Here is an 11,382-nt window from a genome sequence, read left to right as displayed (position 1 = left end):
TGCTCGCTGAGGCCGTGAGTACCCGACCTCACCCTACCCTACCCCACCCCTTCCCTCCCCTCCCCTCCCCGCGGCCGGGGACCCATCGCCCGCCGCCTTGTGCGGCCCGGGGGCGGCGGCGCTGCGGGTCTGAGGGCGGCGCGAGGCCTGGCCCGTGCACAGCCCTTACACCAGGGCCCCCTGCTCTTCCCTCAGCATCTGCTGGCTCAGGAAGGAGGTGGTTGTGGGCCCGTGCCCTGCTCCCCTCATCCTTCCCTGACACCCTGCCCTTGGGTCTGACCTGCACAGCCACCCCAAGCGATGCCTTTCCTTAGCCAGGATGCTCTTGTCACAGAAATACTGGCTGTGTTTCATTTGAGCACCTTGGGGAAAAGCCTGGGCAAGTTGAGCTTAGTGAAACTGGGGGCTGGACCCCCACCAACACAGCCAGCTGGGGACTTAGAAGGATGAAGACTTAATTTGTATTTGGCCAGTCCTTTGTCAGGCACTGTCCGTGTGAGTGCCACCTGTGTGCTGTGCCTAAATCTTAGGGCTGCTGGCCGGGTAGTGTAGCTTGCTTCCCTTCTTTGGTTGACCTAGAAAGAGTTCAGGAAGTGGCCTGGAAATGCCACAGCCTTTTGCAGCTGAATATTGTAAGGTACTCCACCTGGGAAGGAGGAACCCCCAGCACACCTATAGGTTAGGGAGTGTCCTTCTCAGCAGCTCGGAAGCAGAGAGGGATCTTGGAGTCATAATTGACTCCAAGATGAACATGAGCTGGCAGTGTAACGAGGCCATCAACAAGGCCAATTGCACCTTGTTGTGCATTAGCAGGTGCATGACTAATAGAACAAAGGAGGTGATGCTCCCCCTCTATGCGGCACTGGTCAGGCTGCAGTTGGAGTACTGTGTCCAGTTTTGGGCGCCGCAATTCAGGAGGGATGCGGGGAATCTCGAGAGGGTCCAGAGGAGGGCCACTCGCATGATTAGTGGCCTTTGTGATAGACCCTATGGGGGGAGGTTGAGAGAGCTGAATCTCTTCAGCCTTCACAAGAGACGGCTGAGGGGAGATGTCACCGCCTATAAATTTATTGGGGGATGTCAGCGGGGAATAGGGGAAGCGCTGTTTCCAAAGGCACCCCAGGGAGTGACTAGGAGTAACGGGTGTAAACTAGTTGAGAGTGGATTTAGGTTAGATGTTAGGAAGAAAATTTTCAGGGTAAGGGTGGCCAGGATCTGGAATGGGCTTCCAAGAGAGGTGGTGCTATCACCTAGCTTGGAGGTCTTCAAGAGGAGGCTAGTCACCTGGCTGGGGTCATCTGATCTCAGTCCTCTTTCCTGCCAGGGGCAGGGGGTCAGACATGGTTCATTGTGGTCCCTTCCGACTCTACAATTTATGAATCATCTTGGCTCTTGTGGGTCTGGCGTATGCCATTCGGTCAGCAGCTTGACAGGAGATGAAACCTGTGCTCTGAGCTATCAAAACTGCCAACAAAATGTGGACTAGAGTGATAGGATTGTGTTGGGAGGATTTATATGCTACTGCTGCTTCTACATCAGGGCATGCTGTGGCACCATTTGGGCACCACAGCAGTGCAGATTGGTATCTGTGATATTTTTCTGACTCCTTTGTCTCTTGAGGACTCTTCTGAAAAATATAAAGGATGTCTTTGGCAATCCCTCACAGTTAAAGATGATTGTCTTCCATGATTGCATGTCTGAAGATGGCTGATGGGGCCTATCCGGGTTCAACAGTCTCTACTGCAGCTCAGATGTATTTATGTCTGGGGTGGGTGACGCTGGATTCTTGAGTGTAGGCCTGGGACACCCTGCTTCTGCCACTCCCACTATTCCATCTCCTGTTATTGTCATGAGGTTTCAAAGTACTGAGATCCATGCAGCTCCATTTAGAGCGGTCCTGTGTGATAGTCTCCCACGAGCTGACATAGGTTGCATTTTTTTAAGTTGGCCTTGAGGATGTCCTTGAAGCATTTTATCTGCCCTCCTCCTGAGCATACACCTTACATAAAGGATGTAAATAATGGCTATTTAGGAAATTCATACACATGATGTACCTCCCCAATACACATACCTCATTGGGCTTTGCAGCAGCGCTGCAGCTAATGCCTAAGCAACATCTATGCCTCTGCAATATGAAAAGAACAAGATTATTAGGAAGTTGATAAATAGAAAGGCGATCATTCATACCACCTGGTATTATTTGGTAAATCTGTTTACCTCTTGGTAATATTTCAGTAAGCATCTGTTTCTCTCCCAAGAAGTGATGCATCTGTGGGAGATCTGTTGTGTTATGAGGGAATAAGGGAAGGGGAAATTCACTGGGTTGTATAGAAAATCTTGGAGGGATGTGATCTCTTCAGCATATTTCTTCCTCTTTCTCTTAGAAGGAAGCATGAGAAAGACAAGAGACAAACTAGTTTCAAAACAAGAACAGGAGGAAAAAAACAACATTAAAAGTAAAAAGTTGAATGGCTTTTAAAAAAAAAAAAAAAAGACAAAAGACAACACTTAAGTTGGGTGGAGTTGCAGACACTCTAAAGAGTAGAGCTAGGATCAGAATGACCTGGATAATTTGGAAAATTGGACCACAATCAGGTCAGTGTGATTCAGCAAGGACAAGTGCAAAGTCATATACGTGGGACAAAATACTTGCATGCATGTACAAATACAGGTTGGGGAATGAATGATTGGTTAGGCTGCATAACTGCAGAAAAGGACTTGGAGGTTATTGTGGACCATAAGCTGAATATGAGCCAACAGTGTGATCTTGTTGCAAAAAAAGCCAATTATGTGCAGGGTTGTATTAATAGGAGTGTCACTTGCAAATCAAGGGAAGTGATTTTTCCACTCCCTTCAGCACTGAGGCTTTTCCCAGAGTGCTATGTCCATTCTTGCCTCCCCCTCTCCCCCCCTTCAAAAAGCATGTGTATAGATTGGAAAAAGTCCAGCAGAGAGCAACAAAAATAATTAGAGGCCTGGGAAACATGACTTGTGAGGAAAGTCTGAAAGAGCTGGGGTTTGGTCTGCAGAAGAGAAGATTGAGGGAGGCTTTGATAAAAGTCTTCAAATACCCGAAAGACAATTATAGTGGGGATGGAAATAATAGCTCTTTAGGAAATTCATACACACTATGTACATCCCCAGTGTATATACCTCATTGGTATACTTCATTTACAGCAGTGCTGCAGCTAATGCCTAAGCTTTTCTCTGTGGTTGTAGGGGACAGAACTAGGAACAGAGTCCCTCAAGAGTCAGCAGGGAAATGAGGTTAGAGATTAGGATGAACTTTCTGAATATGAGACGGGCCAAGTATTGGAACAGGTCACTGGGAGAAGGTGTGGAATCTCCATCCTTGGAACTTTTTAAGAGCAGACAGTTGGCTGGGATGGTTTAGTCAGTGATAATCCTGCCTGGAGCAGAGGGTTGGACTAGATGACTTTGTGAGGTCTCTTCCAGTTTTCCTTTCCTAAGGAATTAAGGTTTTTAACAACTTTGAGTAACCATGTAGAGATAGCAGTATTCAGCAAAATATAAGCCCACCAATGGCTTGGCAAAACTTCTAAATGATACTTTTTACTCTCCAGTATCATATTTGCAGGTGTGAGGACATAGCCCTCACACATTATCATAATCTTCATGAAGTAATGTTGGTAGGCAGGAATTTCTTTTTACAGCTAGGGTAAGTTGTACCTTCCTGCTTTTCTGCTCCTTTTAAAGTGGTGCTATTTCTGTTAGTTGTTTGCAATATATTATTACAGGGTTTATTGAGCTGGGCACCACACAGTCGATCTCTGCTCCAAAGAATTTTCAGTAGAGGAGAGAGAATATGAGAAGGGTTTTAAGATACAGGAAGGGTGACCATTTGCAAATGTCTTATTATTGTATTAATTGTAGGGAGAATATCACATCTACTCTGAAGGCTGTGCTCACCTCCAACTTACTACTTGGTGCAGTGTCATTTTTGGTCTATAAACTCTTCTGTGGTTTGTTTCTGTCTTTTTAAGAGGCTGACCTGGCAAAATTGCCATGGTTGATGAAAACAACAAGAATTTGCAAACTGGTGGAAGAGTCCAGATTCAGTAATTTTCTTCAATTCAGTAATTATTCTCTCAGGTTTTTGTTGTAGGGGGATGAATCCACATGTGCAATTAATACAATGTAGTTAACTGTACCAGAGTTGGCTGCTCCCAGGTGCAGTGTTTACACATGCACCTGGGACCGCAGCATGTTGAGCCAGGGTGGAGCAGCCCCAGTCCAGCAGGGGACTGAGGGGGTCAGCCCCAGGCTTCGGGTGGCTGCATTGGGCAGCAGAGGGGCTGGCTGAAGCTAGCCAGCAGGCAGCCCCTACACTTTAGCACACTTGTGCCCCAGCCAGTTCCTGTTACAATATGCATGCGTGCTTGATCACATGCAAGTACTTTGCCATACTATCTTATGGCAGAGTTAATTTACTGCTCCCTAATACCAGCACATGCTCTACTGAGGAGCTGATTAGTCTACTCTGCAGTAAATTGTATGTGTAGACATACCCAGGATGTAGGACCTGGCACCCAGTCCAATATCCTGTATATCACAGTAAGCAGTATCAGATGCTTACAAAGGAGGTACAGAAACACCTTGGAAAAAATTGTCCCCACATAGAAATCATTCTGATTTCTATGAGTTAGAGGTTGGCTGAACAAGATTTATTATCTCTTCCAAAATGGGATGTCACTAATTCTGAGCATTTTGGGTCTCCTTAACATTTATACAAATGTCCAGTATCTTTTTTAATTTTGTTAAGGTCTTGGTCTTAGTGAGTTTCTGTAGGAGCAAATTCCACAGTTTAATCCCAGATTGTATGGAAAAATGTTTCCTTTGATAGGTTTTTAATTTCTTTCAGTTCAGAAATCTTTCATTTTCTATGCATGTCCATTTGTTCTTGCGTTATGAAACAGGGAGATCAGAAGTTGTCAGTCTCTGTTTTTATATCATGTACTGTTTTATATACTTTTACTTTGTTTCTTTTCTAAATTGCTGCTTTTTCAGTCTCTACATATGCCTTTTTCCATGTTCTTGACCATTCTGATTACTCTTCTCTAAATCTTATCTTTTCTGCAGTATCTTTTTTGAGATGTGATGACTGGTTCTGAACACATTATCTCAGCTGTGGCTACACCATTGATTTATATGAAAGCATTATAATACTGTTTTTATTATTCATCATCTTGTGCCTTTGCATCCTAACACCTCTAGCTGTCTTTGACCACAATTGCACACAGTGCAGAGGTCTCATTGAGTGGTCACAGTGATTCCAGCTTCCTTTTTTAGATGATAAAATTAATTTTAAATCCTCTAATGTATATGCATAGCTTAATTTTATCCATCCAGTACCCATTAATTTACATGTATCAATGTAGAATGTCATTTGCTGTTGTCTTTTCCATTCACCTAGCTTGACTGAGTCCCTCTGAAGGTCTTTAAAGACTGTACTAGAGTTAGCTAACCTCAATTGACTCTGTCATTGTCCCTAAATATAGCTACCTTATTGGTTACTCCCCTTTCCAGATTATTAATAAATGTATTGAACAATACCCAGAATGTAGTAAAAGACTTTGAGGTTCTTAAATTCACCATTTAATTGTATTTTCTTTCTGCCTCAGCTAATTTTTCATTCATGAAAATACTTCGTCTTTCATCCCATGACTAGTTAGGCTTCTAGTAGCCTCTTCCATGAATCTGGTCAATTTGGGGGGGGAAATCTAAATATGTGGACTGGTTCTCCTTCCTCTACTATTTCTTGGCTTATTTGTAGAATACTAAGGCATTAGTGAGACATGCTTTTCCTTTGCAGAAACTGCTGGTTAGACTTGGTTATATCAAAATCTTTCAGATGTCCTCCTTTTACCATTTTTATTGACATTTCAAAAAATTAGCTGGGAACAGGTATAGAATTTACAGGCCTCTAAATTCCCTTCATCACCCCAAAAGCTGTTTTTTTAAATATAGGTAGAACACTTCTTTGGAGTAGTCACTTTGTAGGTAAAATATGGGGAAAGTAGTCAGCTTTCTTACTGGGTTGGAGAGACTACTTGAGTTGATGGGGCAAGTATGTCTTTTATTTTGAAATACTCTAGGTGTATGGGAAGATTAAATAAATCCATGTATAAAATGATTTGGAGGATGTGGTAAAATGAAGAGGTCTGTAAGAGGATATAGTCACTTTGCATTATATTGTGTGTGTGTGTATGGGAGGGGGAATACATGTATTTGTCCAATGAGTTTAGCCCTGTTTAGAAAGTAACAACTGCATTATTTTTTGTTGTTGTTCTTAAATTGGCAGTGAAGCACCATGGTGATTATTATGCTGTCATCATTTTTCTTCATTAAGCTTACTGGTCATGTTGTTTTAAATTATTTTCAGGTACAGAGCCGGGATGGCTATGATTCTGATTTTAGTGATGATGAGAAAGGAGAGAAATCTGTCAAAAGGTAATTGACCCTGTATTTTATTTTGTTTTGTTTTTTCAAAAAGACATTTCTGTAAACCAGAGACCCTGGCATAGTGGGTTAACTCTGATATTGAAACTGTTTATGAAAAATAAGACTAAACGTTTGATTCCTGTGTCTCTTGCTCCTCAGGCTTGTCAGAGCATGTTGTCTTCAAGGAGCAACTGAGAAATATCAGTTTTGCTACATCCATCTGGTGTCTCTATGCCTCTTGTTTCTCACAGCTGAGTGCTTCATTTTCCAAGCATTAGCATCAACTGCTGGGGTTTGGCTGCTCTGTTTACTTTCCTATCATTTTTCTACACCCATCAGGACCTGTGGAACTGCTCAGAGAGATCAAAGCAGCCAAGGCCAGGTGTTAGCAGGCTTTGTAGGAATAAAACACCTGCTTGAAGAAAATGAATTGCTGATGCTGCTTGATTGTTACTTCATTTTTTCCAGCCCATTTTCTGTGACAAACCTGAATTCAAAAGACCTAGGAAATGGATCAAATTGTACTTAGCCCTTGAGATGTAAAAAAAAATAAATAAAAAAAATTCCCTTCTTAAAATCCAATTCCTTGTTAATTTCTTCAATGGTTTATACAAATTGCCACTCTGAACTTTGCATTTTTACTGCCTTCTTTATTGGGGAAACTTTTGGTGCTATGTAAGTGTGCTTCCCTAACCATTTGTCCACAGTACTAAAATTTTTGGTTGTATTGAGCTTTATTTTTCCTCAAGGACTTTTTTATTCTTCAAGCCTTCTCCTTGCTTATCAGACTCGATTACAATCAGGTTTTGAGCACAATGCATTTTTTTTTCTTTAATGGTGGTGAAGGGAAATGTTTTGTATTGGATTCATTTTGGGCCTGACCTTCAAAGTGCTTTACTCACTACAAGAAATTTAGCCATTGTGATGGGTTGTTTTAGATTTTGTAGCTGTTCTCTATTAAAAAATATTCAAGGTTTTAGTTCAGTCTTAGTTTGTTTTTTTGTAAGTGCCATTATGCATTGCATCATGCAAATTGCCAAATTAAATATTCAACACTGGGAGCTGTTTCAAAGAAATCATCTTCTTTACCATTTGTTCTGGCATACTCTTTCTGGCTCTCAGTAATGTTCTAATGAAGGTTCACTGCCTTGTGTTGAAATGTATTCCCATGTTTGCAAAAATATCTAAAAAATCTCCCTTATGGCATTGCCTTTGTGGAGCCATTCCTTGCTTCCATCCCTCCCTGCAGTAGGAATTGTGTGCCCACCCACGTAGTCCAAGATGTTTGTGAGCAATTGGTGCATCTAATTCTCTAAAGTTCCATAGATTAAAAATACAAATACTCTGCTTCCTGCTTCATGGGTCTCTGACTTCCTCTCTGCCCAACAATTGGGGCCAGGATAAAACTAATTACTCCTTTGCCCAAAATGATGGACAAATAGGTCTAACTAAATATGTAAGGTTTAGGCTAAAAAGGCCTCCATTTTATTATTTTTACTATTTTGTTAATTTTTTAAAAACATTTTCAGTTTAGGAACTAGCAGTGCTTATCAGCCCACAGCTTTAGAGGGGTCAGTGTTAGTAAATCTGCTACCGTGGAGTTCTGTGGGGACAATACCATAAGAGGAAGAAAAAAAGCATTATTGACAGTAATTTGCCTCTAAACATGTTAGTTCTCTAGAACCTTCCTTTCTCTTCTCTGTTTTGGAACGTAGGTCTATATAGGGACTTCAGAGGTAGAGAGAAGCAAGGGAGTATTAAATGAGATGCTCTGGTCCTTGGCCTATGTAATATAGATCTTGAAGGAACTGGACAGGTCTGCTATCTCAGCAGATGCTCCATATGGTTCACTGGCTGTGTGGCTCTTAGGCAGTGATTCTGAAAGAGACAATATTGTTGGAAAATAAAAGGTGATCTCTTAAGGGATTCTGTATCTGCCACTTAGAAGCGGGTGCCTTTCTAGACTTGATTTTTAATACGAACCTAATGACGTAAATCCAGACTCACCACTGTCTTTCAATTTGATTTTATTAACACAGAAATTAATAAGACAGATGATGCTACACCATACAACAATGCTATATCATTAAAACTTTTTATGTTCAAGTTGGTGGGTTTCAAAACTCCATATGGCGTGTTAGAATATATCGTATATGGAAATTATTGACTAATTCTTTGCTTTTTCCTCCCCCATAGAACAAGTAATGAAGATGCTCTTCTTGTAAAGCCATTCCAGAAAGTAAAACAGTGCAAGGTGGCACACCGACAAGTTGCAGCAGAAGAATGGGATAGGTATTGGTCACTTTTATCAGAGACTGTTTTTATAAAAACGGAACATTTACTCAAACAAAATAACTATTTCTGCTCCTAGGGAAGAAGCAAGAAACAGGAGATTTCATTTGATATCCATGGATGCTGTATCCTTTAATTTTTTTTGTTTACATGAGCAAAAACAAGTTTTTTCTCAGTTTTTCACTTGGGGGTAAATCTTCTTGCCAGAAAAATTTAATGCGAGTCTCCCAGTTACCTGGAAAATTTCTGTGCAGTTGCAGAACTTGGGTGTTGTTTCAAATAACTTTTTCTTTGCCATTATGGTCTAGGTCAGGGGTGGGCAATTATTTTGGGCAGAGGGCCGCTTACTGAGTTTCATCAAGCTATTGAGGACCGCATGACTGGCAGCCCAGGGCAGATTAATATTAATTTTCTAAATTTTTTAGGGGCCCCACGGGCCAGATAGAATGGCCTGGCAGGCCACATCTGGTCCCCGGGCTGCATTTTGCCCACCCCTGGTCTAGGTATTTCATATTTGCCTGTGTAAGGTGTTTCTAAATTCACCCTAACATAATCAGTGCTTAAGCTGCAGCATATTTCTGACTAGATTATTACATGCATTGAACAGGTTTCATTTTGGTTGTAACAACCAGCCTTGGTCCTTCAATTTCCCTTTCTTCTGAATGTACCCAGAAAGTAACTCCATGTGAAGCTAACATTATCTAAGTGTACTTATTTGTCCTGGAAGACCAGAAACCCAGTATCTAGTTCAAACTATTCAAGAAAGCATAATTTTAGGTAATGCCTTTTACACATATTATGCTACAGACCAATTTAACAATATTTTTGAGCCAGACTGTCATGTCTGATTATTTTTGTACTTCAGTCTTCAACTATTATTTTGCTGAATTACAAAATGTCTCCTGTAAAAATAATTTCTCTTTGTATGAAGTTTATCACAGAAATAATTATTTCAGTGATGAAACCAACTTCTAATGTAGGGGTCAGCAACATACACAGAGCCACAGGGCCTGTGCTGGGGCTGAACAGCAAGGAGCTGCTCCAAGGCTAGGGAACTGGAAGCTACGCCCATGTTGCTGCTGCTTCTCTCTGCCCTCTCTTTTGTCCTTTTCCAAGGCTGCAGCACTGGTGCATCTTCCAGCTGGAGGGGAGCTGGAAGCTGTGCTTGTGCTGCTGACACTTCTTGCTACCCCTCCCCCCACTTTGCTCCTCCACCCAAAGGCTGCTGTTTGAGCGCACTTCTAGCCAGTGGTGTGTGTGCCAGGGTCGAGCTGGTTTTAGGAGGTGCAGAAGGGAAGAAGTGGCAGCAGTATGGAAACAGCTTCCAGCTGGGCTCTGGTGCAGCTCCCCTCTACCAGAAGCTATGCTCATGCTGTAGCTAGGGAGAAGGAGGCTGGGGAATCGGCAGTGGCACAAGTGCAACTCTCAGCTGTATGGCTCTGGTGGGGGTGCAGGGAAAGCCCTGCTGCTGCTGCTGCGCTGCTAAAGCCACTTGGCCCATATTGGACAGGGGCTGGATTGTTCCAGCCTGAAGCTTGAAAAAGCTTGCAGGCCCCTGCCAGGGGGGAAAGTGAAAATTTAGCAGTAGAGAATGCAGCATTTTGTGGTCCATTATACCCATTCACCTGAGTTAAGAAGAATGTGACCCACAAAACATGGTTTTGTGATTTGTCACACTGGAATATGTTGTTAGTAATGTATTGTATTTTATGGGTTGCTAGTCTGCTTGGTAAATATATACTACAAGACCTGTCTATGATGGTCTTTACATTCTGACTTGTTTATGGTTATGGTTATGGTTACTTTGGTCTTTTATGATCAGCATATATGGATCTGTTTCAGGATCCTACAAAATAGAATAGGAAGATTTTGAAAAGAGTTATATTTTTTCTACATGCATTAAAAACCCAGCCAGACTGCTTGACACCGACTCACGAGCACAGAAAAATGACCGAAATCTTTCCTTGTTACTTGTCAACATTTGAAAGAATTCTATGTAAGTATAGTATTATTGATTTTTATCATAATTTAGTTTCCCAGTAGCTGAAGTGACTTGTTCATCAGTTTCTGCCACTTAATTGATATTTACCCATCAACTAATTTGACAAGTGTTGGTGTGTTTTTTTTCCCTTTCTCCAACTCTTCATTTTCAAGAAACTAGTGTCTATTCAAATCTTTCTTGTGACAGACAATACTTTAAACTCAAGGCAGTTTTCATTTTTTCTTTACATATTTTATAGAGGTGCACTAATACATTGGTCCGATATCAAATCAGCACCCACATAAAGAAAATTAACTGTAACAGAAATCGGCCTGATATAGCCAATAATTTGGCCAGATCAACACCCCTGTGGTGAGGGAGGGAGGGAGTGGGGCTGGGGCTGGGCACTGCCCAGCCAGGGCAGGCCACGGGATGGAGCTGCAGCTCATCCAGGGGGATGTAAGGAGTGCGGGGTGGCTCCCGCTGCTATGTGCACCCCTGGAGGGCATGGAGGGGGGTGTGTCCCTGGATCTGCATGGGCGGGATGGGCAGCTGCAGCCTCGTTTCCCCACCATGTCCTCCCAGGATGCGCATAACCGTGAGAGCCACCCCCCCCCCCCCCCCACCGGCCCGGCTGGGCCCCCGCC

At 42.4% G+C, this 11,382-nt stretch overlaps 1 protein-coding gene across 1 annotated transcript in view; it reads left to right on the top strand.

The window, feature by feature from the left end:
• Positions 1 to 2: 2 nt before the first annotated feature.
• Positions 3 to 11,382, top strand: part of LOC102377127 (protein FRA10AC1) — a gene marked incomplete at its 5' end in the record, with an annotated part of 55,928 nt that continues 44,548 nt past the window's right edge. Inside the window, 4 exons of the mRNA XM_006029436.2 lie at positions 3 to 14; positions 6,404 to 6,471; positions 8,659 to 8,754; positions 8,834 to 8,879. Of these exons, the coding sequence (XP_006029498.1) occupies positions 3 to 14; positions 6,404 to 6,471; positions 8,659 to 8,754; positions 8,834 to 8,879 (222 nt within the window). The remainder of the gene's footprint in view (positions 15 to 6,403; positions 6,472 to 8,658; positions 8,755 to 8,833; positions 8,880 to 11,382) is intronic.

The sequence above is a fragment of the Alligator sinensis genome, unplaced genomic scaffold (genome assembly GCF_000455745.1).
Source record: "Alligator sinensis unplaced genomic scaffold, ASM45574v1 scaffold472_2, whole genome shotgun sequence".
In the NCBI taxonomy this organism is placed as follows: Eukaryota; Metazoa; Chordata; order Crocodylia; family Alligatoridae; genus Alligator; species Alligator sinensis.
The sequence above is the reverse complement of the archived record's forward strand: the minus strand, read 5'-3'. Positions and strand labels throughout refer to the sequence as shown.